The sequence below is a fragment of the Amphiprion ocellaris genome, chromosome 6, assembly GCF_022539595.1.
Source record: "Amphiprion ocellaris isolate individual 3 ecotype Okinawa chromosome 6, ASM2253959v1, whole genome shotgun sequence".
Classification (NCBI taxonomy): Eukaryota; Metazoa; Chordata; class Actinopteri; family Pomacentridae; genus Amphiprion; species Amphiprion ocellaris.
This window is the reverse complement of record NC_072771.1, coordinates 24330017-24357349: the sequence shown is the minus strand read 5'-3', so window position 1 is coordinate 24357349 and position 27333 is coordinate 24330017. Positions and strand designations below refer to the sequence as shown.

The 27333-nt window shown below is 39.3% G+C and overlaps 3 protein-coding genes across 5 annotated transcripts; all 3 read left to right on the top strand.

Moving 5' to 3' along the window:
- Nucleotides 1–120: 120 nt before the first annotated feature.
- gal3st1a (galactose-3-O-sulfotransferase 1a) lies at nucleotides 121–13111 on the top strand. Of its 3 annotated transcripts, none has more exons than XM_023269928.3 (3): nucleotides 121–1558; nucleotides 9727–9877; nucleotides 10067–13111. In XM_023269928.3, the coding sequence occupies exons 2-3, from the start codon at nucleotides 9750–9752 to the stop codon at nucleotides 11214–11216; spliced, it is 1278 nt and encodes a 425-aa protein (XP_023125696.2). In that variant the 5' UTR covers nucleotides 121–1558; nucleotides 9727–9749; the 3' UTR covers nucleotides 11217–13111. The 3 variants fall into 3 exon arrangements, with proteins under 3 accessions (XP_023125696.2, XP_023125695.2, XP_054867487.1); XM_023269927.3 differs by having other exon boundaries at nucleotides 121–1562; XM_055011512.1 differs by lacking the exon at nucleotides 121–1558 and adding an exon at nucleotides 7980–8379.
- A 1903-nt stretch (nucleotides 13112–15014) lies between these two features.
- On the top strand, nucleotides 15015–24522 carry lztr1 (leucine zipper like post translational regulator 1). The gene is made up of 19 exons (XM_023269881.3): nucleotides 15015–15636; nucleotides 15730–15792; nucleotides 15865–15921; nucleotides 17061–17140; nucleotides 17248–17356; nucleotides 17506–17589; nucleotides 17677–17734; nucleotides 17841–17980; nucleotides 18070–18271; nucleotides 18803–18913; nucleotides 19023–19115; nucleotides 19212–19307; nucleotides 20863–21052; nucleotides 21156–21325; nucleotides 21549–21832; nucleotides 22042–22191; nucleotides 22875–22980; nucleotides 23107–23187; nucleotides 23636–24522. Exons 1-19 carry the CDS (start codon nucleotides 15485–15487, stop codon nucleotides 23750–23752), a joined length of 2343 nt encoding a protein of 780 aa, XP_023125649.1. The 5' UTR covers nucleotides 15015–15484; the 3' UTR covers nucleotides 23753–24522.
- A 143-nt stretch (nucleotides 24523–24665) lies between these two features.
- On the top strand, nucleotides 24666–27081 carry cldn26 (claudin 26). Its single transcript, XM_023269943.3, has one exon. The coding sequence runs from the start codon at nucleotides 26193–26195 to the stop codon at nucleotides 26847–26849; it is 657 nt and encodes a 218-aa protein (XP_023125711.2). The 5' UTR covers nucleotides 24666–26192; the 3' UTR covers nucleotides 26850–27081.
- Nucleotides 27082–27333: the final 252 nt, after the last annotated feature.

Sequence of the window (27333 nt, the reverse complement as noted above, 5' to 3'; positions counted from 1 at the left end):
ACCAGTCAAATGAATATTCAAGAGGGATTGTTTACTCTTTAAGGAAGCTTTTAGTCTTTTTATAGCAGATAAACTGCCATTAGTTGTCACTTCCCACAGCTTGTGGAAGTACAGTATGTACTATAAGGCCTAAGAGTTTGCATCTGTGCAGTGAAAAGAGTCTGAGGTCACTGTGCTGCTGTTGGTCAGACGTCGGTACGGATTGGTCCAAACTTTAGCAGTGGGTGTTGATGACGGAGCACAAGGCCCTCTGAGATGATGATGTGATCCTATGGGCCAAAGGCCAGGACAGTCATGGCCCGCACTCAGTCTTCCTGCCCCCTTTCACCTCTCCTTTTACACCCAGATCTGCATTCCACACATGCCCACCCAGTTCGGGTCTCGGCCTGGCACTCTGGTTGCATGCAGGCGCTCCCAGCTGAACAAAAGCAACAGTGTCGTGGCTGAGCATGACGAGTGTGGGATGAGTAGCGCAGATCCAGTGTGCCTCCTAGGAATCAGGGCCTCAGTGTAGAGGGAGACAGACCTCATGCGTACTGTATTGGGTGAGGCATTGTGACCACATATTGCTACACCCTGGTGCACAGAGCCAAATAGACTCCTCACTTGTGGTAGAATGTTAATTTTATTCTCCACTGAAATGTTTGTGCAGTCTTGCTCAAGAGACTGTTGAGAAGGGCAGTTTCATAAGCACAGGTGTGTTTCGTATATGATAACTTGCATGTCCCAGAGTTAAAATATTGCTCACTTTAAATGCATAAATTGCAGGATAATATTACAGAAGAAAGATGAATCTTTCAATGAAGAAAAACAATTTTGGCTTGCATGCGGTATTGTCATATGACAATCTGAGCCGTAATTGTTGAAATAATTGTGGAGAAATATTTAATAGCTGCACTGTGTACACTCCTACCACACATATAGACACAGCTTGCTAAATAAGCATTTCAAACAATACCTACACAAAGCAGTCTTGATCAACTAGTACAATTAGAGGCTTTGTGCTTTGGATTTCTGCATTTGTTCTTTTTATGCCGTTTTCCACCCCTCCTATCAGCTTGCAGCTCAGACTCCAGCGTCTGCGCTCAATAGCCCTCTGTATGGAGACAGAATAGGGACTGTACAGCCTCTCTCTCCTCCCTCCTTTTCTCCCTCGCTCCCTCCCCTCCTCTTTCACACTCACTGACAAGTGCATGTCCCTTGATAGAAACCTTGACGTCACAGCAGGCTAAATGAGCCTCCTTGCAGAGCTTTATTCAGCAAGATCAGTTTTGGAATTGAAATTGAGGGGGAGGCGGCAGGCAACTCGCAGGCATCAGGTGTACATGAGAAAGAGGAGAAGAGGAGCAGCAGCCGGATGAATGAGCAGCTCAGCGCCGGACATGCGATAAGGGGAGTGCGGGACTGTGCCAGGTCTATAACAGCATGTGTATGTCAAGATCAGACTTAAGAACAGTGGGGGAAGGAGTTCGACTTTTATCAATTATCTGGAACTTGATCATCTAAACAATGCAGTTGTGCAAGAAACGCTTCAACTAACTCCTCTGGATTTATGCACGTGGGTAAGAAGTCTCTTTTGGATGAAATGAGTTTCCTAAATTTGCTTGTGTACTTAAGTAGTCATATGTTTTTTTAAAAATACCATGAAGTTGCTCTTCTTTCAAACAACTTTAACCATGAAATGTGAGAGGAAAACCATTCAGCGTAATCTTAAATCTGATAATGTTGACTTTTAACGTGAGTCTTGATCTACTTAGTTCCTTTTTCATAGTGCAACAGAAAAATAAATGTTTTGGAGTTTGGTGTGTAGATATTCAAAGCTCAGGGTAAATATTTTCCTGGTAAATGTGTGCTTTTGCCATTATTTTGTCCTGCTATTAAGGAGGTGAGAACGTTTAGGATAGTGGCTGAATTCTCACATAAACTGACATTACATGGCATTTTTGGAGAAAACTTTAGCAAACAATGATGCTGTCCTTTTATGTGTCCAGTGTGGCATGTCCAGGCAGGGAAATAATGCTACTCCACTCTACTTTTGCAGGCAAACCGATCCGCTAGAATTAGTCTCGTCCTCAAATATCTCCCATCAGAGCTGCTTTGGTCGGCAGAGAGAAAGCGCTCTCACATGCCTCCATAATAGCCCCTTCACAGAGTCCAGACAAAGAGGAGAAATCCCTCTTTTAGCTGTGTTTGGAAAGTAATGTTTGCACAATGTACTGATCATGAGACTGAACCTAAAATGTTACCTCTATGATTCATTCAGGCACACAGTAACTCAAGAAAACATGGAGGTTTAAGAGATTTACCTTGAGCTATAACTCAAAGCTGGTTAAAATCCCAGAAATTAATAATAAATGACACACTAGACCACAAAAAACACAGCATATTTAAGGCTAAAATGGGATTATGTCTGGATTTATCCGAAGGCTATCACAGTTACAATTCATACCCAAAAAACTTATAGCTATATTGCATAAAAGTAATAATAATCTTGAAACTGTACAGAAAAATTGCAAAGTCATTATATCATACAATAGACAACTGGCCCAACTTAAACACTACATAGACGGAAAAGAAAAAAGAATGCAAATATGCACTGGGTTAAATAGAAACGCTTATGTCAAAATTCTGCATGCATCTTAAAAATAGTAACACAATTAGAAAATACAAGAATTTACTACAGAATAAAATAAATTTTCCTAGTACAACTGAAAGTGGTGATTTATCTGAAATGTCTGTATGGCATCACCACATTACAAAAGCTCCCCATTTAAAACAACAGTTTGTCCTTCACGATCATGGCATATTTCCAACATGTGACCACACAGTATTTTAGATTTTGAAAGCTCATTTACAAATGATGAAACAGTCATATCAGCTTTTATAGCCACATCAGCATAGATGAGAGTGAGATTGCCATGTCTTCTAAGAGGGTGGTGTATTGTTTAATTAGATCTTTACAACACTGGCTACAGAGCTGTGACCGTAAGCCAGAAACGTGGCGTTCAAACACTGTTTGCACAATATTCATTAGCATCTTGGAAGCAGCAGCATGTAACAGGCAATTTAGTGCTGTCACAACAGGGAACTGTCAAAGTCAGTGACACTACTCACTGAACTGTTTCCAAAGACCAAAACCATTCTGAAGTCAGTACAGATCAGTGAAGCTGCAGGTTTCTGCTGTGTGTGATGCAGACCAACAATGGTACAGCACTGTCTGTCTACACTCTGTTGCATAAAGTACACTTCCTCAGGTATTATTTCAGTACAGTTTAAGTATCTAATGATCTTCTGCTCCTCTTCACTCTGGAGAGGTGTAGTGATTTTACTTCACTGTGTTATTTGAAAGCGGTAGTTACCATTTACGTTGCATCAGGGGCATAGCCCAGCGTGGCCCAACACAACTAATAATAAAACGCATTAGAGGGTCACACACTGTTATAACCCAGCCGCTAGGGTCAGCTGGGTGTAACAAAACAACCAGATGTCATTGGTTAGATAATGCAATTTATTGCTCAGTGACCAATTTAACATAAACATGATGAAATAACAGAGAACAGGACTGGTGGGATGTTGCTAAATCAAAGAACCAAATAAAGCCAAACAAAGGTTAACAGAGTTGTGAAACTAGCTAAACAAAAACAACACAAATAAATCCCTCAGTCAAATCTAAACACAATAGCAACACCCACCACAAACAACCGAAGTAAATACAAATGAGTGTCAAGTGCACATAATAGAATAGAATAGAACAGAATATGCTTTATTGTCATTATACAATGTATAACGAGATTGGAGATTAATTAAATAAAACTGGTGCCTCAAAACACATATTTACTAACGAGTTTCCTTTAAAACTCTCTCTCACCTTTAGGTCAAGATATAAACAGTAAACTGTCACGTGCCAAATATCAGAGTACAACTTTAGATTTGACAGTTTGATGAGATGCATTTCGCATTTAGCTTCATAAAAGCTGCCTGATTGGCTGGCTTTGCAGAAGCCTAAGTTTGTGGGCACCATGTCATCATTTTACTGAAGTTCTGAAGGCAAACTGTGAACTTACTAAGACACAAAACCTGTCATTCGTGCCTGGAAATGGCACCTTGTCACATCCATCTGTGAATTTTCAAATCAGAGTGCAATGCATAATATTAGAGTGAACAAAAGGAACATCCACAAAAACAAAGTTTTCTGTTAAGTATTTCAGTTATTACCTGAATGTTGTGAGGATTTAGTCTCTCAATCAGGCATAGTGTAGCTAAAGTTGCTGCTTTAGTTAAGACTAAAATGATTAAAATTCATTCTAAGGGAGATGTGAATGCCTGCTACTGACTTCGTGGCAATCTGTCCAGTAGTTACTGATACATTTAAGTCAAAAACCAAAAGCAAACATCAAGGTAACACAAGTGGAACAATCAGTAAATCATCAAAGTCACCAGTCTGGACCAAAGAGGCTGATCAACTTACATCTGCATGTGCTCATGGTGAAAATGTAAAAAATTACCTTCATGCCAAGCCCCAACTTTGTGACGCTAGCTTCTGATTAACCATATTGCTGCAAACAAAGTGACAGTGTAATTAGAGGACACTATAATTACAAACACAGCAATGTAGGCATACATCATAAAAATGTAATCTGGTGTATTATATGCTTCTAACTATAAAAGTGAAAAGGTGCATCGAAAAATCGGACACAATGTTGGTGTGAAGCCAGCACTGGAACGAACATCTTTGCATTTTACTTCACCTATGCAGGTAATATCAGTTTTATTAGCCGATAATCTGTGTTTTCAATTAGGCTACTTAATTGTCAGCAAAATGTAAAAAATAAAAATTCATTGATCTCTTTAACAGCACTTGAGAATTTTTTAGGGATGTCCGATATTGGCTTTTTTTGCCGATAACTGATATGCCGATATTGTCCAACTCTCAATTTCTGATTCCGATTATAACTGCTCCCAAAGTTTTTCTTCTGGTACAGATAAGCCATGCTCCAACTGATGTTTGACCAGAATTTATTCTTTTCTTTGCCACAGCAAATCTTCTCTTCACCAGCAAACACCGTGAAAAACAAACAGAAAGTAAATGATACAAACATAAGTATTTTGTCAGTACAAAATAAAAACACAAACCTAAACAAAATGTCAGTACAAAATAAAATTACAGTCACATACCGTGTGTGCCTTTTGACCAGAAATTCAGGAGTTGTTAAGGTCTTTCAATGTCCTCTTACACAGTTTTTTCTCGTTGATCATGTGAACAGCGCATGCTGTTCACTAAGCAAAACACACTTTGACTACTAGGCGTCAATAATACTCCAGAGAATTCACATACATTCAAAACCAAATTTTTCTCTGTAATAACAAAAAAAAATCTTTACCAGGAAACACTTCCTGTGCGACAACTACACCGACATCAACTGATACCTATACCGATATATGTGGGCTTGTAAATAATTCCAAACCAGACATATTGTTAGTCAATATGGGCTAAAAGTTAAAAATAATCCTAAACCTGAACTTTTTTGCTTTTGCGTGGGGGTACAGTCTAACTACCAAGAAAGTAAGATATCTGCCTTTGCAAACTCAGACTGCAGATTATAGTGATGCCAAAAAGGTCAGTAGGTGGTGGTAGGTTCTCCATCTGACTACAACATGGTGCAAATATATTGTCTAGCAAATCAGTAAAAGAAATAGGAAAAGGACATTGATTCACCTTTTAACAATATGTGCACCATTTGCACTATTTATTCTTAAATACAACTATGTAAACAGTTACAGTGCAAAAAAACCCTAAATAAATTAAAATATAGTTTATAACAGCATCCTCACCAAGAAAAAAGCAATGAAAAATTTATTTCTTTATACTTTTCATCTCCTTGGGGTACTAATAACAGCAATCAATTTATTTTTTATGAACAGACCCCCGGTTTTGGAAATATTGACCTCTACCAAGCGGTAGAGCATGTTTTGCAAAAATTATTTGACCCTTTTAGGTCTTTCTTTTTATGTTTCAATTTACACAGTTATGTTCAGTAACTCCTTAGACATGACAATCTGTCAAAAAATATTAGCTTACCTTTGAAAATTACAGCAAACAGAGGCCTCATGTCAGGAGTGATTTTGCTCTTTTTAACTTCCTGTGAGCACAGTCACTTCTTCTGCATGCTATTTCAAAACAAAGTGACATCTAGTGTTCTTTTTTAGTATAATGTACCTCAACCGAGTGGCAGAGATGGCTGAAACAGGTGAAATGATCTAAAACATATTTTTCAATAAAATATAGTGAGTCAAAATGTGCTCTACCATTGGTTGAGCAGAACGTTAAAGGGTTAAAGTGCTCTAAGAACTGGTCACTTAATCAGAAATAAATAAGAAAATTGAAAATAAACAAATGCAATTTACTACAGAAAACTACAATTCAGTTTGATTAAAAAAAAAAACAAGGTGCTACAAGAACTAGTAAGCTGAATCTTTGTTTTTTCCCCTATCTATTTCTTCTTTCTTTCTGACATCTTTTACTACTTCTGTAAATGTTGATGCAATGTTCACTTTTCTGTGTTGTTGAGTTACTCTGGCCGCATCATCATCATCATCATCAGAAAAAAAATGAACAAACACATTAAGACTGTTGTCCATGCTCTGGCTAGTGGCTTCATCAGTATTCAATGAAAACACACATTTTTTGAGCTGTTCAGAAAGACTTTTCGTAGAGGCTGGTGCTATGCCACGTAGGCTGTTTATGGAACCAGTATACTGATTTGACACGGACAGTTTTGACAAAGTATTTTTTATCTTCAGCCAACTTTATACACAGATTAACGAGTGGCTGAGACCTGGTGAACAAGTCGTGTTCTGCAATGAAAGTGTACACGCTATTTTAAAATCACAAACCCGGTCAGTCTGATGTCTGTTTAACTCTTCCAACCTCGGGAAGCGCAATTTATTTTTACTCCGCCAAGGAATGCTGTGTAGTTATGTGACGATCGGCAACGTTTGTCCTTCCGTCTATTTGTTTGTGCACATTACTCAAAACAGCGGAATAACGGATTTGGATGAAATTTTCAGGGAAGGTCAGAAATGACACAAGGACCAAGTGATTAGATTTTGACAGTGATGCGGCTTATAGTCTGGATCCACGGATTTGTTAAGATTTCTGTATCACTGCGAGATCGCGCCACGGCGTAACCATGACAACAATGGACTCACCTGCAGATCCGCCCCATTCTACTTCCCATTGGCTAGTGATATTAGTTTGGTTGAGAGCAAAAGCTGCGTTCACCTTATTCCAAGTCGAGTGACTATGTAATCCTATTAATAACCCTTACTATTTTATCCGTTTTTATGATAGGCAACAAAAAACGATAACAATATTGACCGATGTTACATTTTTATGCCATTATTGGCTGATAATATCGGTGGGCTGATATAATCGGACGTCCCAAGAATTTAAAAGTTTTTTTTTTAACTAAAATTTCATAGGGGGGCTAATAATTTTGTCTTATAAATAGAAGTCTCTTATCTTTTAAATCAATGGTGCCACCATCTTGGAATACTACAACCTGTGGTAACATTAGTTATTTCACACACAAATAACTGACCAAAATGTGAAAAATAAATAGAATTCAAAATCTGATTTCATTCCTTTTTTGTTGACCATTATTCATCTCATGACCACCTACATTTATCATGTGACACTTTGAAAGGGCTCTAACCACTCGACTAAACTACTCTAGCTTTGGTATTGGACTAAATTGTATTTTTAGTATTCAGGCAATGCAAGAAAACATCCACCGCTTGTCACTTTGGCAAGGGCTGATTTGTCTAAAATCCTTGAAATAATCTTAGCAAACATCTAAACTCTTATGAACTGGATTTCTCCTTTATAAGAACATGTATGGCTCAGCGGTAACACTGACACAGAGGGAATTAAACGCTGAGAGTCCTTTCTTGTGACCAGGTATTTTGTTAAAAACTAAAGTCTCTAAAGGCAGCTCTACACACAGGAGTTCTCACAGTAGTGACATCAGGTGGACCATAATTTAACGTACTCAGGGATATGAACCCACTGTGTGTTTGACACACTTTAACAGTCATCCTCCTTCATTTGCCTGTCCACCTCATAAACATTTTAAACACAGGGTGTAGTTAAAATTGTATGGTGAGCTACAAAATGACATACTTGTGAGTTGGAAATGACCAACCTTGTGTTTCTCAGCTGGCCAAAAAAATAAATAATGCACCACCATGGAAAGTGATATTGCATCCCTCTTGCAGACTGCAGTAAGACGAGCTGCCTGCTGAATCAGCTACATAACAAAGTAACACTCACCACCTGGAATGTGCGGCATTATGTGAACCAGCGTGGCCCCAATATAGGTAAAGCCTATAGACATGTATATATAGGATGCATTAGTTTCAGCTTTTAATGGCTTTTACAAGGAAAAAATAAATCAGAGTTAATCAACATGTCTAAGTGAACACTCTTAGGATGGAGGATATTGTTACATGGTTCAACCAGTGGTGGAAGAAATATTTGGATTAGATGTCATCAATCGTCATCATCGCAATAAGACCAATAAAGGCTTCAACATAAAGATCTGTATCAGACCAAAAGGAGCACTGGCGGGTCAAAATCTGTTTGAAAATGTGACATAAAACTATATTTTTATATTTAGCTTTTGACACGTTTTTCACTTCAGTACTTTTTAAATCATGGTATATTTTGCACTTTTCAATTTAGAATTTCTTATTTATTTGTACTGTGGTGGTGCTCATTTTACTCTTTCTGCTTGCTACTTCAACAACAGAATTTCCTTACAACAGAATTTCCTTTTGGGGATTAACTAAGTACTTATATTCTATTCAGTTCTATTCTGTTTTGGAAATAGTATGTTTTACATCTAATTTGATGTTGTTTTTTAATTTAATTTAATTTAATTTAATTTTAAATCATTGTATTTTATGTTATGGGCCACAACAATAAGAGTCATTATATTAATATGTTACTTCCTCAATAGGAGTGATTTGATGTTCTGTATGTAGGTGGAAAAATGATGTGCATGCATCAGCATCTGCAAACAGCAACAACAACAAAAAAAACAGTTGGAAAATACAAGCAAAAATCCAATATTCTGCAAACAGAATTCAGATCCTTTACTTGAATAAAAGTATACTCATGCTACAAAGTAAAAGTCCTCTCCTATTTCAGTGGAAGTTGTTACTAACAAACAAAGCATCAAAGGTAAAAGTACTTCATTTATTTAATAGATAGGCTTATTTTGTGGGGGAAAACTGATGAATGAATGGTTTCAAATTTAAATGGTTCCATTTCCTGTTTATGTTGTAGCTGATCAAGGTGGAGATGGTTTTAAATTCTACCCAAATTAATACCTTCTCCTACTTGTGACAGGTTTTTGCAGTGTGCTGTTTACATGTGTTCATGTTTTTGTGTCCACTCCTGTGGAAAGCAGAGAACAAAGATTGTAATCGGTGGAGTCACTTTGCAATTAAATTCCAATCTAGCTATCTAGATAAATCATTCAAAGCCTTGTCAGCAGAGAACATTGACGAAACTGTTACATCATGGAAGTCTTCGCTTTCTTGTAACTTGAGAATATCATTAAAAAAAGAAAGTCTGGGCAGCTAGCAGGCAGGAAATGCATACCAGGGTGATGATGCATATTAAAGTGGTAATGAACGAGAGATTTGTTCTCTGTTTTTCAGGAAATCTTTGATTCTGCTGGACGATGACTGGCAAGCAAATGAGGCAGTGGAGGTCCATGTGCAAAGGCCTGGTCCTGGGAACTCTCCTGACCAGCTGCATGATTCTTCTTTACTGCCTCTCCACTCCACAGATCCACGTCAGTCTGCCTGAGTAAGACCATCATCTAAAACATATATATGCTTTCTTCTACAAATACTGTTTTAAAGCTGAATCAATTCATTAACTGACAGAAGAATTTTTAAAAAAAGATTTCCCACACAAAATGTGATGATTTTCTTTATTTTGCGAGACAGTAAATTTCATCAGCACATCATCTTTTTCTTGTTTTGCTCTCTGTAGAGTTCCAGTTCCTTACTCCTGTGCCCACCGTCCATCCCAGCTCCACTCCAAAGCAACCATTAACAGTTCCCAAAGGAACTCTGGCCAAACCTGTGTTGCTAAAGTCGATATTATGTTCATGAAGACCCACAAAACAGCCAGCAGCACTTTCCTCAATATACTTTTCCGCTTTGGAGAGAAACACCGGCTGAAATTTGCCTTCCCTGACAGCAGAAATGACTTCTTCTATCCTTCTCCTTTCCAGCGCTCCCAGGTTAAAGACTACAAACCTGGAATGTGCTTCAATATTATCTGTAATCACATGCGCTTCAATGCACCTGAAATGGCCAAGTTGCTACCAATGGACACGTCCTACATCACTATCCTGCGAGACCCCGCAGAGCTTTTTGAGTCATCATTCCACTACTTTGGCCGGCTGGTGCCTTTTACCTGGAAGATACCGGGCGATGACAAGCTGACTGAGTTCCTACTTGACCCCAGTAAGTACTTTGATCCAGAAGGCTTCAACTCTTTCTACCTCAAGAATCTGCTGTTCTTTGACTTTGGACAGGACAACACTCTGGAGCTGGACGATCCACGAGTAAAAGAAGGAATCAAACTCATCTCTGACCGTTTTCAGCTTGTCATGTTGGTGGAGCATTTTGAGGAATCACTAATTCTGCTCAAGGACGCCCTCTGCTGGGAAATGGATGACCTGCTCTTCTTTAAGCTCAACGCTCGCAAGGGATCCACTGTGTCTAAACTCACCCCTGAGCTGAGGGCCAGGGCCCTTGAGTGGAATGCTATTGACTGGAAGCTTTACCAGCATTTCAACCAAACTTTTTGGAAAAAAGTAGATGCATATGGACGACAGCGAATGGCTGAGGACGTGACAGAGCTCAGGGAGAGGAACAAAGTGATGGCATCCATCTGCATTGAGGGGGGTCATGCTGTGGAAGCTGGCAACATCCAAGAAACAGACATGCAGCCCTGGCAGCCAATCGGAGAGAAGTCTATCATGGGCTATAACTTGAAAAAGAATGTGGACAAAGCACACCAGAAGTTGTGCCGCAAGATGTTGATGCCAGAGATTCAGTACCTAACAGAGCTTGGGGTGAACCTGTGGATCACCAAGCTGTGGGGCCATGTCCGAGATATCATCAACTGGTGACCAGGCATGTGAGCAAGAAGGGCCAATTCAACTCTGAAAGACTGCATTCACACGAGGCAACTGGGACTGTGTGGCTTCAAGATTGAGGGTTGAACAGTTTCTGCCTCATTCCTTGTCTGATTTTGTTGAAATGTATCCAGATTCACTTGTTTGCATTATATATGAATATGCACTGTAATCTATCTGATGGGTGCTTCAGAAAATATATATATATTGTTGACCTCACAATCTACAAATACTGAACCAGTTTACTACGTCCAGATGAGGTTTAGTGTCGTCTGTTTTCGAGTCGATTTTCAAATGTTACAATGTTCTTACTTTTAGATGTAAGTTGTTCTAATGGAATAGTTGGGCGAACTATGAAGTTCAGAACTAATTATATAAGCCCTTTAATGGAATAAGGAACCATTGTTGCCATTCCTGACAAATTTTGAAGATAGTCTGAAGACATCAAAAGACTCCGCCGCTTTGAAGTAAATAATGTCACTTGAGCTTTGGTATCTGTATCCCAAAGCTCAGGTTTGAAGAGACTGATTCACTTCTAAGGGTTAAAATACAGATGTCAAAATAGTGAATGTATTACATCCCACTTTACTGTCTATGGAGGACAGAATCAGCCTTAATTTAAAAAAAAAAAACAGGTCACCAAATACAAACCTTTGTAATAGCAGGCATTGACATGAGGGAAACAGGTTTAACTAATAATATTAACAATCACTCTGTTTCAGGGCCCCACATCTGCTATGTCCAAATTAAATGTAGCCATTATTAATGTTACTAATTAAACATGCTTTTCCTGCAGTGGCATGTTAACCTTTCAGTCATAAAATATGTCTGATAAAGAACACGCAAAGAAAGTAATAATTAAATAGCAAATGCAGCAATATGCAATCAAGAAGAAAAAAAATACTGTCTATGGTTCTTTACTTTGCTTGTCATTTTGATTAACCTATGATGTATGTTGACTTCTCTGCTATATAATGTATAATTTGGCTCTGTGCTCCAGGGCACTTTGCATTTGTAGCCAAGTCTCCTCTTTCTGCTGATTTCACAAATGGTTATTCTAAAACAACCGCTGCTGTTGCCAGTCGTCTTGGCAGGCACATTGACAGTGTGGTGGGACTTGCACAGTGAGCCAAAAAATAAAATCATTGTCAGCCAAGTGAGGTAAATACATATCTTCTATGACAGTGTCTAACAGTGTTAAACACCACCTACATGTGTTTGCACAGCCTCGCTCTCATAACCTGCAGTAGTAAAAGGAATTCAGTTATAAGCTATAATATTTTACCTGTCAGTGCACCACACCGTCACTTTCTTTCACATATTATTTATTCTTTATTTTTATGCATTTAGTGTTTAGTTTATGGTGCTTTGTATTTAATATTAGATTCTGTTGTTGTTTTATATACAGTATATGGTTTTCACTGATTTTGTCCTCCATACAATTCTCCATTGCTACCAGCAACTTATGATAATCTTAATGAAGTGAAATGTAATATTGCATGAAAAAGACCAATTCAGAAAATTGTCAGCTTCCTCTCCATCTGTGACTGTTTCATCTTTATTATTGTATGTATAATAAGTAGTAAGATTGTTCTGGGTTTTATTGTGTATGAATGTATATGACCTCCCAATGTCTTTGAATAATATGAAAACTATTTTTTGTTGAGTTAAATCACAAGTTCTTAATCTGTTGTTGGCAGTGGTTATTAAGAATGAATAATATAAATGAAGATTGTCGCGTTAAAATGAACTTAGGTTGCAGATAACAGACCAAAGTGACAGCAGTTCCCCACTGACCCATTAAAGTATTTCTTGTTTATCAGTGTTAGAAAATCCTAATTATATCCACTATGATTTACTGTTGTAAAAATAAAACATGGAAAACCCAAGGAGGATGAGAATTTTTTCTTTATCGAAACCACATAATTTTATCAATGGCAATGTCCCAATTTTTTGGATATAGGGAAACATATCCATGTATTATATTACTCATCAGCTATACCAAGGTCCTAGCCTGAACCTGTGAACTTTAACAGACTTTTAACACTATCATGCATTAAGCAACTTCTCTAAAAACTAGTATATTGACAAGTGACAAATGAAGCAATATGTGACTAGCAAGGTAAAGGAAAATCAATCCAATGCTGCTACATCAAAAATTTGTACAGTTGCATAGTGGGAACAGTAACAGTGCAACTAACAATGTTCACAATGCTTTGTGACACAAATAACATTACTTTTCTTTCTATGGCATCAAAATGTGACTATATGTCAATTCCATTAAAATGATTTATATGCAGCCATGAAAATTAAAAATGGCAACAGCAAGTTAGTGGAAACAAAAAATACAGTTGTTTCCCAGTGAAATATAATAATTTCACTGGGAAACGTCACAAAGATGGAAAAGGGTCCCGGCAGATCTGAGTCCAATTAAAAATCAGTGGAAACTCATAACTATAATTAGAAGGTAAAGAACAAGTGATAGTATCACTAATTAGAGCCACAAGGACCATCTTTCTAAAATGGGGCCACAGAAACTGCACTAAACGCACAATCTGACTCTGGGCAGGTGCCTCAGATTTGCCATTCGGATTATTATTATTGGAAAATAGAGTTTCTGTGACAGCTCAGACAAGGGGAAGGACATTGCATATATTCCTATGTCTGTCCCCACTGACTTGGGGAGAAACCAGGGGACAACCGGGACAGGTTGACAGTCTCTCGCAGGGCTACATATAGAGACAATCAAGCACATTCACATTCAAACCTACGGGCAATTTAGAATTATCATTTAACCTCAGCATGTTTTTAGACTGTGGGAGGAAGTCCGTGTACTTGGAGAAAACCCACGCATGCACAGGGAGAACATGCAAACTCCATTCAGAAGGATCCCAGGCCCAGGTTGGGATGCGAACTGGGGATCTTCTGGCTGTGTTGCTGTCCACTGATCCACTATGCAGCCCTGTGACAGAACATCTCTCCAGAAATTTGTGCAGCACTGGTACTTTCGATGCCAAGGGGGATTGAGTCTGTCATGAAAAATATAGATGGAAATACAGAGTATTCAGAAAATAAAGGATTTGAATATCAGTAACGGAAAGTATCCTAACTTTTGTTGCACCAAGTTTCTAATGTAGGGCCTATATTTTTAATATAGTAAATCTGAACTGTTATTGTTTTCATTTTACACATGAACAGATACATCTCTGTTTAACTTGGAAGTAATGCAATTAGTATAAGATGATAAAATTTGAATAATTTGACATTTAAGTCGTATTGCGCATTTTGTTTAGTATATACAGGTTCTAAATATAGCCATTATGGTAAAACTTTCAGTTAAGACATTCTTTATAAAGAATGTACAATTGCTTTATTAGGTGTTAATAAATACTATTGCTACGCCTTTATTACCATCACATTTGAGTTGTCTAAATCCATTTATGTTTGGAGAGTACGGGACCAACAGCCAAACCACATTTGTATACATGTGCACAAAGGAAACATTATTCTAAAAACATGCAAAATGTCATATAAGTAAAGACTGTCTAGTGAGGCTTACATTCATAGTCAGCTTAAAATGAGAAATCTGTAACCTTTAACTGAATTCAAAAACTACATTCATACCTGTTGGCAAAATACAACTCTGACTCTTTATTAATGCATTACTAATACATTTATTTCTTCAGTACTTACAGTATTTTCACAGTATACAACTAGTGTTATGTCCTTACGTAGCCTTTTTTGTTTGTTTTATGATCCTACAGGATGTGAAGTTCTCAGCAGTCACCGGGGGCGTGGTCGGACCGCAGAGCTCTTTAATGACAGCACTCGTGTTTTGCTAGTTTAGTTTCTGCGGCTAATGCTTCTGTACGAGCTCACTTGGTTTGTATTCATACCAGGACTGAAGTACTGAACCGGTTAGTGGATACTTTAGTTTAACATTAGCAGGTATCCTTTAACTTTTGATTCGCTGTAACTGTTGCTTGTTCTGTTGTGTAGCAGTAGCACAAAGCTAGCTAGCTAGCTAGCAAGGGCTAAATATGCGGCTAATGTTAGTTATTAGCATCGCTAGTTGCTAACTGTTAGACGGAGAACCGCACTCTCTGACCTAAACAAAGCGGACTTTAGTGTTATCTACGTGGGTAATAAATATGAATTAACGTTGGTATAAACATTAGGTCTTAGGCAGGAGGGCTGGCATTAGAAATGTCGTTAGCTGAGGGTGTCCCTGAGAACTGATTCAGCCGGATGAGTTAGCAAAAATGTCCTGCAAATCCACCAAAGTGGCCCCGAGTGTTGATTTCGACCACAGCTGCTCGGACAGCGTGGAGTATTTGACGCTCAACTTCGGCCCCTTTGAGACAGTTCATCGCTGGAGAAGACTTCCTCCGTGTGATGAGTTTGTCGGTGCAAGGTAAACTGTTGACAGATGGGCAGACGAGGCATCATAGCTACCCCTGAATACTTAGTCTTTCATTCACCGTGGACTTCATGTGACTTCACACAGGCGCAGCAAGCACACTGTTGTGGCATACAGGGATGCAATTTATGTGTTTGGGGGAGACAATGGGTGAGTACTACCAGACACTGACAGCATTATTTCTTTCTGTGCAGTCTGTTACACTTTTGTGTCGCCCCACAGGAAGAACATGCTGAATGATTTACTCCGCTTTGACGTGAAGGACTGCTCCTGGTGTCGGTAAGACTGAAATTTAAATCCACAGAGAACATTTTATGCATTTAGAAAACAATTTTTCAAAATAGACATACCAACTGCTGTTTAGACTCAAATATTTGACAGTGTGACCCGACCAGTTGGCATTTATGGTCATGAAGTTGACGGTCCACTCAGTCATCAGGACTACACCTATTGGGGCAAACATCAGACGGAGGTCCTGCATGCTGAAGTTTGCAGATCCATATTAAACACGCAAAGAAAAATAGCACTCAAATAACGCAGAGCAGAATTAGACCATTACCCACTGATTGAACATTCAAAAAAGAACACATTTTGGTTACACCTCAAATTAAGCCCTTTTACTACAATCCCAAGCGCTGAACCCCCAGAATCCCTTGGTCCCTTCATTCAGATGGTCCTGAGACTTACCGATCAGATAACATTCAACACTGATCAACCTCATACCAGCACTGTTCTCCAACCACTAAACAGAGTCAACAGGATTCAAAGCAAAGCTAAAAACAAAATTCTTTACAGTCTGGCTGTAAACTATCAATATATATTGGAAGAATATCTCTTACTGTCAGAGATGCAAAGCAGAGACAGATCCTGACTGAATACAGACTCAGGGACTAAAATCTGGTGATTCAGAATGGAAAGCACAGGATGTTGTGACAAGCAACAGAGGAAAGAGTCTGTGGTCAGAGATGCACTGTTATAAATGCAATGATTTAAGACAGAAATACATTAAATAGTATGGCTCTTTAATCCCAGACATCGCAGAACTAGATTGCAATAAAAAAAAGCAACAGATTCTGAGAGACTCATTTAAAACGTCACTTAATGTGACATTTCTCTTGACATAGACTATTATACAAATGCCACACATATGATTTATATTTACTGCTTTTTTACTTTTTTCTTCAGTTTTATTCAGTTTTAATCGTATTCATTGTCTTTATTAGTTTTTTTCCTTTTTATTTTTCCCATCCCATCCTTGATCTTTTCGCAATATTGCTATTCTGATATTATGGCAATAAAGCATATTGAATTTAACTAAATTTACTTGACTGCAACCTCTGTAACAAAGCAACCATAAGAAATATACACATAGATGGTAAAATAAGATTAAATTCCAGCTTATGATATGTCTGTTGCAGAGCTTTCACCACTGGAACTCCACCCGCACCCAGATATCACCACTCAGCTGTTGTCTACGGCAGCAGCATGTTTGTTTTTGGTAATTCCTTTTAAGCTTATCATTTTCAAAACAAACGTCCTTAATTCTACTCTTTTCGGACTTACTCAGTTGGTAATGGTGTAATATTTGACTATGGCATGTTTCAGGTGGCTACACTGGAGACATCTACTCCAATTCAAACCTGAAAAACAAAAACGACCTTTTTGAGTACAAATTTGCTACAGGACAGTGGACTGAATGGAAAGTGGAGGGGAGGTAATTTTTTGCATTTTTTTTTCTAAAGCTGCATTTCTTGGATTGAATTTCATATTAATTGTTTCAATGCCAGAGAATCAGTGATTATTTGAAGTGAACTTTTGTTCTTGATCAAGCTCATATTTAACAGTCGTGTATCTGTGTTTTAGCTTGCCAGTGGCCAGATCTGCTCATGGCGCCACAGTCTATAGTGATAAACTGTGGATATTTGCTGGCTATGATGGAAATGCCAGGTATGTTTATTAATGCTTTCTTTTGTCACCTCCATTCATTCATTGATTTTTGCGCAGAAACTTGACTGATACCATTTTTATGTGTAGGTTGAATGACATGTGGACCATCAGTCTGCAGGACCGTGAACATGCCTGCTGGGAAGAGGCTAGTTTTCTGCATTTCTATATTTGAAGAGATCATTCAGTGTGAAAGGGTTAGAAAATGCTTTTTTATGTGATGATGTCTTTATTTGTGCCCTTATGTCCATCAGATCGACCAAAGTGGGGAGATCCCTCCATCTTGCTGCAACTTCCCAGTAGCTGTATGCAGGGATAAGATGTTTGTGTTTTCTGGCCAGAGTGGAGCCAAGATCACTAATAACCTCTTTCAGTTTGAGTTCAGAGGCCACATGTGAGCAAAGTCTTTACTTGCGTAGCTCAGTCTCTTGTCCTGCACCTACTATTTACAGTTACATGGCACTCATTACTTCATCTTCTCAGGTGGACACGTATCCCCACTGAACATTTACTGCGGGGCTCCCCTCCACCCCCCCAGAGACGTTATGGACACACGATGGTGGCCTTCGATCGCCACCTCTATGTATTTGGAGGTGCTGCTGACAACACGCTGCCCAATGAGCTACACTGCTATGATGTGGACTCTCAGACTTGGGAAGTGATCCATCCCAGCCTTGACAGCGAGGTAGGAACCAAATACGTTCACAAGTAATGGTGTCAATAGAATGAAAGTGGCTGAATGATATCACAAATATGTTTTGTCAACGAGACCATGGTGGACCTGTAGATTCCACCCCTACGGTACAAGTCTATTTTAATGAAATAGGTGGATGCTAAATGAGACAAAATACATTTGATTGGCAACAGTCAGTTACAAAATACGTGTGTTAAAGCTGCTCAAAATTTGTCAAAAATTTTGCCCTTTAAAATTTAGGTTCAACTACTCATTCCATGTTGTGTGAGACATTCTGTATTTCTTTGGTGAAACTTGTGCTTCTGTCGGATGCAACTCCAGGCTACCAGGCTTTGCAGATATTTAGGACTTTGCAGCGGAATTAGTGCTTATCAAAATAGTACAGTGCTCCTTCAGACCCACTCGAGATATGCATTTAAACACATTTGTTAGTGAATCCTACAGATCTTTAAGCAATGCTTTTTAACACTTACCAAACAGTCCCCTACAGAAGCTGAACTTCATCTGTTTTTCCCCCCTCAGATGCCCAGTGGGAGACTCTTCCATGCTGCTGCCGTGATTCAAGATGCCATGTACATCTTTGGAGGAACCGTGGACAACAATGTCCGCAGTGGGGAGATGTACAGATTCCAAGTTAGTGTTGAACAAATTTGTAAATGTGTTTCGTCATTTGGAAACTGTAGTCAAAAATCTTACCTGTCATGAGAAAAGCTATCTCACTGCTGTTGAAATGTTCTTGCAGTTCTCATGCTACCCGAAGTGTACTCTCCATGAGGACTATGGCAAACTGTGGGAGAACCGTCAGTTCTGTGACGTGGAGTTTATTCTGGGCGAGGTGGGTGAACCTGGGACAAACTGCAGATTGACATTACAAGGTGACTTTCACGTGATCCACCTAACACGTACTGACTCCTTGTTGTTTTGTTTACAGAGAGAGGAGAGAGTCTTGGGGCATATCGCCATAGTGACTGCAAGATGTCAGTGGCTGCGGAAGAAAATCCTGCAGGCTCGGGATAGGCAGCGACAGGTCAGAGCTGTGCAGCAAGTACATTTTATTTCCTCTGAGACAGCATGAGAATGTCAGTGTTGTACATATGAAAAAAATGATAAGAAGAATCAGGCAGAGGTATTTGTAGTTCATGTCACTCACCTATTGCACACAGTGGAAACAGATAAAACACAAAGTCAGTGATATCGAATTGGTATAAACTGCAGTTGTAGTGTGACCATTTAAATATCAGGCCGATGTAAACTAACATAAGACTGGATTTGCAGAAAGCACAGGAAATCAGTTCTAATGAAATAACTCCCATTGAGCAAGGATTCAGCTGTGCCCTTCTGTCGCACAATGTATTAGAACCTTTGCATTGATGATCTTAAAGCTGCTGTTAGCAGGAATCTGGCTAAGGTACAAAAAACACTAGAATTTGAAAGTACAGACTTTCCCTTTGCAGCTTTCCCCTCTCTTTCCTAAGCCCTTCCCACCAGATGAGCATAGGCAAACATGTACACTTCATACGCGAATGCAACACTAACTTAGTGACCTTTAAGTAATCTGCACCAGTAGCCCTTGTAGTCATTCATCTCAGTTATCTTGTTCATGTTGGTGATCCTGGTGCCGTTATATAGCAGCAGTCTGTGAGAATTACTGTCCTGTTTCCTTTGAAAGCTTGTAGACCTGTAATGCCCTTTGAAATGACAGCAGATTACCTATCCAGGAAAAGAAGAGCAAGCTCAGAATCCAACTTGAAGTCAATGCAATAGCATAAAAGATTTTTTTCACCCCTGAAACTTTTCTTAAACATTTTTTTTCTTATTTGAGGTGCTTTGCAGCGTAGGCAGATGTTACTAATGCTGGAATAGCAAATATTCTTGCAGCATTTTCTGCTGTCGAATCAGACTTTCCACCATCTGAAGGGAGGTGCAATCACATCTGAATGTGGAAAACATCCAATAGGAACAACACCCTCTGTCTTAAGAGACCTGTGATTGACCATTGACTGTGATTGGCTAGATTCCTAAAACCTGAAAACAAAACCAAAAGGAGACCAGAAGTCTAGTTTTTCCTATGACCACTTGAGTTAGAATATTCTGAAAAGTTATTACAGAATTTACAGAACAGTGATGCCCAAAAAATACTGCTTACCAGCTTTATGAAGTGTCACAATATTAATGCTGCTCTGAGTAAGCAGTATTGTTTATATACACAAATCATTTCACAAGCCATTTCTTTTAGGGTATTAACAAACTAAATTAGTAAATTAGTGTACAAAGTAAGGCTGCAAATAAAATATTATCCCAATGACTTAATCATTGTCATTTTCAAAAACATTTTTTAGCTTTTTTCTATAACTACTATAGTAAAATGTTTGTACAGAAATGCTACAGCAGCGTACAGTAAATACAACTGGAGGCACTGGGTGATTTTTTTAATAAAATAAAAATGAACCATGGTTGTAGGTGTAATACAAAATCAATTTACTGTTTGAATACTGTACACAATTGTAACAGTATGAGGTCACATCTTTCTTTGTAGAGCTGCTATGTTAAAGAAATGTGTTGCATTATATGCTGTCTTGCAGAAGACCAAACAGGAGAGCAGCGAGGAGAGTGATGAGGGGGCAGCTGGAGGCCCGAGGGATATCCCAGCAGGCAATAGGCCATCGGGCACACAGCTGCTGCTGGAGGTATCCATCAGGGAAGCAGAGGCCCAGCCCTTTGAAGTCTTAATGCAGTTTCTCTACACAGACAAGATCCAGTACCCTCGCAGAGGTAGCTCTTTTCTCACGCTACTCACGTTTTGATGGTATCTGCAGTAATCCCACTGAGAGAAAAAAAACATGTTAGTTATTCTTGTCTCTATCTTTCTACACAGGTCACGTCCAGGATGTTCTCCTGATCATGGATGTATACAAACTGGCCCTTAGTTTTAAGCTTTCTCGCCTGGAGCAGCTGTGCGTGCAGTATATCGAGGCATCTGTCGACCTGCAGAATGTTCTGAGTGTTTGTGAAAATGCCAACAAGCTGCAGCTGGACCAGCTCAAGGTATGTCCAGATACAATTGCATGAAAATCAGCTAATTATTTGTTTTTAATGACCTCCAGTGGTTGAAGTTGAGAGTAGATTGAGTGTTGCCTGGCATCTATCTCAAGTTCAGATCAGCAACAGATCAGAAGTTTTAAAGCATTAAACTTGGTATGAAATTACTCTATAAGATCTGTTGTCAACTGTTTTGAGACTAATGCTGAGAAATACTTTCTTTCTACAGGAACATTGTCTTAATTTTGTGGTGAAGGAATCACACTTCAACCAAGTGATCATGACAAAAGAGTTTGAGCATCTTTCCACCCCACTGATAGTGGAGATAGTGCGACGAAAACAGCAGCCTCCTCCCAGGTTGTACTCAGACCAGCCAGTGGATATCGGAACGTCCCTGGTGCAGGACATGAAGGCTTGTCTGGAGGGAGGCGGCCTGGAGTTCTGCGACATTATTCTGCTGTTAGATGGTCACCCGCGACCTGCACATAAAGCCATACTGGCTGCCCGTTCCAGGTAGAGGCAGCACAGATTTAATGGATTGGTGTTTGCAGCTACATTAAACAATATTGCTGTGCCCTGATTAGGCTTAAATTGTATTTTATTTTCTGCTCTGCTGACAGTGCTTCGAAGCTGCCCCTTATAAATGTGATGATCCAATCCTTGTTATCATGAGAAATTGCAGCTTAGTGATGTAATTTACTTTTTATCCTTTTATTCCTCAGTTACTTCGAGGCAATGTTCCGCTCCTTCATGCCTGAGGACGGTCAGGTAAATATATCCATCGGTGAGATGGTCCCAAGTAAGCAGGCCTTTGAATCCATGCTGCGTTACATCTACTATGGAGACGTCAACATGCCTCCAGAGGATTCCCTGTATCCTTCTCCAACCATTTTATGTAAATTTACTAAAAACCTTTCCCAGGAAGGGTCCACTACCAGTGCCTGTAAATATATATATTTTTTTGTAAATTTAAAGGAAAAGATGAAAAATCACAATTTTAAGCTTAGCCAAAACTGAACGTCATGCATGATAGGTTCAAGAACTGTTGGAAATTTGCTTTTACAGTTTCTGGCTCTAATATGTGGTTTTAATTTTGGCAATTTTTTCCATAAAGATAACATGCCTTTAAACCTACAGATAGGCTTTGGAATTCAGAGGGTTCGCTGCTGGCTCATTAAGATAGGACTTTGGGTTTAGACATAAGGATATAAACATCTTTAGGTATATACCTCAGTGTTATGCTTAGGTTAAAATTGGTTCAAATTAAATTTAGAGATGATTGATGTATGGTAATAGTTTGTTGTCACTAAGACTGAGGACAGTACAGGGTCACAGGAAATGAAATACAGTTTTTAGTAAGTTAATAGGAATCACTATCCCCATTGTCACCTGATGAAATTTGCATACCAGTTGCATTTAGTGAGAATCCATTCACATAAAAGCTCTTTGCAAATGTAAAGTCACCACATGGGTGATGAAGACACCCAGAATCCTGCTTTTTACTGGAAATTTGCACTGAAATAACTTTTTTTTCCCTTCCTTGACTGATAAACAGCTATCTGTTTGCTGCCCCCTATTACTATGGCTTTTCCAATAACCGGCTGCAGGCTTACTGCAAGCAGAACCTGGAGATGAACGTCACTGTGGAGAATGTCTTGCAGGTATTTATGTTTTCACCTAGGGGGATCAGTGACCTAATTGGACCACACTGTCACTTCCCCTCTTTTTTTAATGCAGAATGAGTAATTTCTTCACTCACTTCTCTGTCGATGTTTCTCCCCCCCCAGATCCTGGAGGCAGCAGATAAGACCCAGGCTCTGGACATGAAGAAGCACTGCCTCCACATTATTGTCCACCAGTTCATCAAGGTGGGTGGGCTTGTATCCGGAGCTCTGGGGGTTTGCTGCCCACTCACTGCAGCTGAGCTAACCCTCTAGTCCTGTCCTCTTTGCGGGAGACTGACACCTTTGGCCTCCTAGTGGATCATCCTCCATCTTCTACGTAGAGAGGAGACTGTTTACAGACTCGGCCGGCTGTACAAGCACCTCATCACATAACGATGAGGGTCACAGTGGCACTCTGATTATTGTTTGTTATCCAGAGAAACAATGAAGCACTCAATTTTCACTTGGCTTCACTGGAGTGTTAGCTCTGCTGTTGATATTTTTGTTAAGCTTCTTTCTGTTATTTTCATTTTTCGTGCATGAGCCATCAAGTGCTGCTTATTCCCCATTTTGCTCTGATTGACTCATTGTCCTGTCTTAATTTATGGCTCATTTTTGCTTTTTCTTTTTTTGTTCTCCTCCCCTCCCAAAGGTATCCAAGCTCCCCAATCTGCGGTCTCTCAGCCAGCTGCTGTTGTTGGACATCATTGAGTCTCTAGCTACACACATATCAGACAAACAGTGTGCCGAGATGGGCTCCGATATTTAGGATGATGACTCCGAGAGCCGGACTCTTTTCTCCTCTCACAGAAGCCATAAATCACTGCTGCACCTACTTCTAGTCATTCTCTCCTCCCCAACACTCAGTGCTTTTGTTTTCGTTGGGCTTTGCATGTCTCACACCTCCATACAATAGATGCCTTTTATCCACATTGTGTTACCTTGTTCATGTATCTCCCTCTGCATCTCAGCGAAGAGTCAAACCAGTGAAGAAAGCAGATTCTAGCTTTGTAATTGTTAAATGATGTAAAATTCCCTTTTTAGTTTAATTTGTCATTTATTTATTTTGTATACACAGAACTAAACTTTTGCAAGGTTTTATTCTGCTCAGTATTACTTACGGCATTTTTTAAATTGCTATGCAGTTTACTGTATGAGTTTATATATGTGACACTAGAAATGTATCCCAGATCTGTTCTCAGTCATCTAAATACAGTGTAATCAGAATATACCATTACATATTCATCTAAATCTGTATACATCACTGTGTTACTCTTAGCTGTGACACAATTAACAAGCCTGTATTAAATATTATAAGGAATCCAAATAATTACAGAAGCTGTTTGCTTTGTTTAATGTTACAGTCATTGGCACACGTCTTTGTAATACTAATCACCTCTTAAATTACTAATGGACAACTTCTCTTAGCCATACAATAGAGAAACGTGTATTTAGTGACATCAGTACGCTGTTATTAAAAAATTACGCACATGGGTCCCATGTATTTAAAGCCTTAATAAATCTTCTCATACAAAACGAGTCATGTTGCGCTGAGCCTTTATGCCCCCCCGAACTCTTGTGCCTGTTGTGAAATGCAGGACCATTCCCTTTAAACCCATACAACAAATGTCTCATTTTCTTAGAAAGCCCAGCATGCTTCTTCAGCCCTCCGTTTTCATTTAAACTGCCTTTAAATCGTCACCCAAGCAAAGAGCAGATTACCTACATTATATAAGCTTCAGCGTAAAGCTAAAGTGCAGCCGCATGCTCCACAGGCTTTTGCAAATTCATCTAAAAGCCACGACCTCTCAGTAGTCCAGTTCAATCACTCAATCCATCAGTCAAATAATTCCAGGTTATTCATATAGCACTCTATAGATTGTAGATTGCTTTACACAATAAAAACAAAAAAACAACAGCAAAATAAGACGGTAATAGACAATTGAAGTGTGAAAGAGGACAAACCAGATTATGAAATTTTAATACATTTGTTATTCCTGCTTTTAATATTTATGACAGTTTAAAATTGGAACTGGTGGTTTCTTCTGAACGTTTCTATAATTACAGTGGATTTAACAGATATTTTCATACTGGTACAAATGTGGAATTCTTAACAGACTGCTGCCATAAGCTAAAGCTACTGTAATTTATGCACTCTGTGAAAAAGTTGAAGGTTAAGCCTTGACCTTTCATCAAATTAGCCATGTCCGTCAGTGGTTTCAGTTTCTGCAGATCTGCAGATGATAAGGTCAGACAATGCTCCTTGACTTGAGTGAATTCCTATTGCATTTGCAGAGATTTTAGTGAGTTAACTTCATATTTAGTAGGTTAACCCTTCTGACATAAATTGTAGTATCTTACAGATTATTTTTTGAAATACTTCCATTTTTAAAGCATTCAAGGCAGACAGGCCAGCGTAAACACCAGTCTGCCTTGAATAAAATGGAGAATGGAAAATATGTTGCTTTTTTAAAAGTACATTTTATCCATGGGAAAGAGAAAAGGGTTTGACCTGAATGCTGAGCCAGTGGATTGGGTTTTCTGTGAGCTGGAAGTCAAACTGTAAGATCTGTAAGGACCCACAGTGGAATTCACAAAGTGTTGGACTCATTTGGACTACTGTGAAGGCCGTTGCAGTGAGCACAAAGTTCTATTCATCGTCCAGATATTTGAGACACTTGGCAAATCAAAAGCTACACCTTTGATTTCTTTAGAGTTTAAATGTCTTAATTAAAAGAATGCCAAAGTCTCTACAGTGACTTCTGAAGTAATTACAACTTTGACTGATTTTTACAGCCGCACAGAAACGGCTCATTGTACTCTTGCCTGTGGTAGCTTTTATTTCTTCTTTTTGTGTGTGTGTGTGTGTGTGTGTGTGTACCCCCCATGCCCAGCTTGCTCATGTTTCATTCATTTAAGTTCACTTGTACGCACACACAGCGCAGAATCCCACTGGACGTATCTGGTTTCATCAAAAAACAGAGTTCATTGTTCACGGTGATGACATTGAACACTGAAGCGAAACAATACTGCTGTTGTCATGCCTCAGTCCTGGATTATCTCCCACTTATCAGGTGCATTTTATTAAGGAAGCAGCAGAAGTGGGCTGTTCAGGTCCGTTCAGGTGGGACGGGCTACTCTGCCACTCTGGATCTCTTACCCTGAAACACAGACCTGAACACTAGAATCACTGCATTTGGAGGCAGAAGATGGTTATTCTAACAACTAAAATGATGCAAAGGACTGCACTGTTTGTGACGGTTGGAGGCTTGGTCACGTCTCTGATCACCACCTTCCTTCCTTTTTGGAAGACAATGAACTCTGATCTGAATGAGGTGGAGAACTGGTTCTCTGGACTGTGGCACACCTGCCTCTACACAGAGGAGGTGGGGATCCAGTGTAAGGCCTACGACTCCATCCTGGGACTGCCGATGGACCTGCAGATCTCCAGGGTGCTCATGTCAGTGTCTGTTGGTACTGGAGGTTTAGCTGTGTTGGCTGCCTTCCCGGGTCTGGACGGGGTTGAGGTGTGCGTGGGGCAGCCTGGTGTGAAGAGAGGCCTCCTGATCTTCAGCGGGGTGCTGTCCTGGGTATCGGGGGTCACCACTCTGATTCCTGTCTCTGTCGTGGCCTACACGACTCTGGTGGAGTTCTGGGACGAGGGGTTTCCAGATGTGATGCCTCGGTGGGAGTATGGGGAGGCAATGTTCTCCGGATGGTTCGGAGGTTTGGCCCTGCTCATTGGAGGAACCCTTTTCTTTGTTGCTGTGTGCATGGGGGACTTCGACCGGCGGCCACCCAGTGTACCAAACAGCCCACAGGTGAAGCACAGGACACAGCACTACCTGAAGACAGAAGTTTTATAGCTTAAAATATGTAATAGCTGCACATTCATGTACTTCATATGGAAGCCTATCAGCTTGTACACTTGAGAACTTTTCTGACAAGAAACATAGAAATGGAAATATGACAATTATATGTGCGTTTTGTCCATTTCTTGCTGCCTTTATTACTGAAAGTCAAACATTCCTGTCTCTACTCAGCAAAAAGTGGTGCAACTGTAATGAGGCTGGAAACGTTTTATTAAAGTAATGTGAGATAATAAGCAACTGCAGTCGTTTTCATTCTTATTAAAATCTGCAAATAAATAGGACAAGAAGGCATTTTATTTAGCAGTAGATGTGCTGTAGAGTTTAAATGTATTTTTACTTAAAATACGGGATAATAATCACTAAAAAATAACTCTTTATTTACACTCTTTTAAGCAGAATATGTGAATATACTTGAGATTTACAGCTATACTTGTGACACGTACATTTTATGTGGATTTAACAGAATTATTTAATTTTT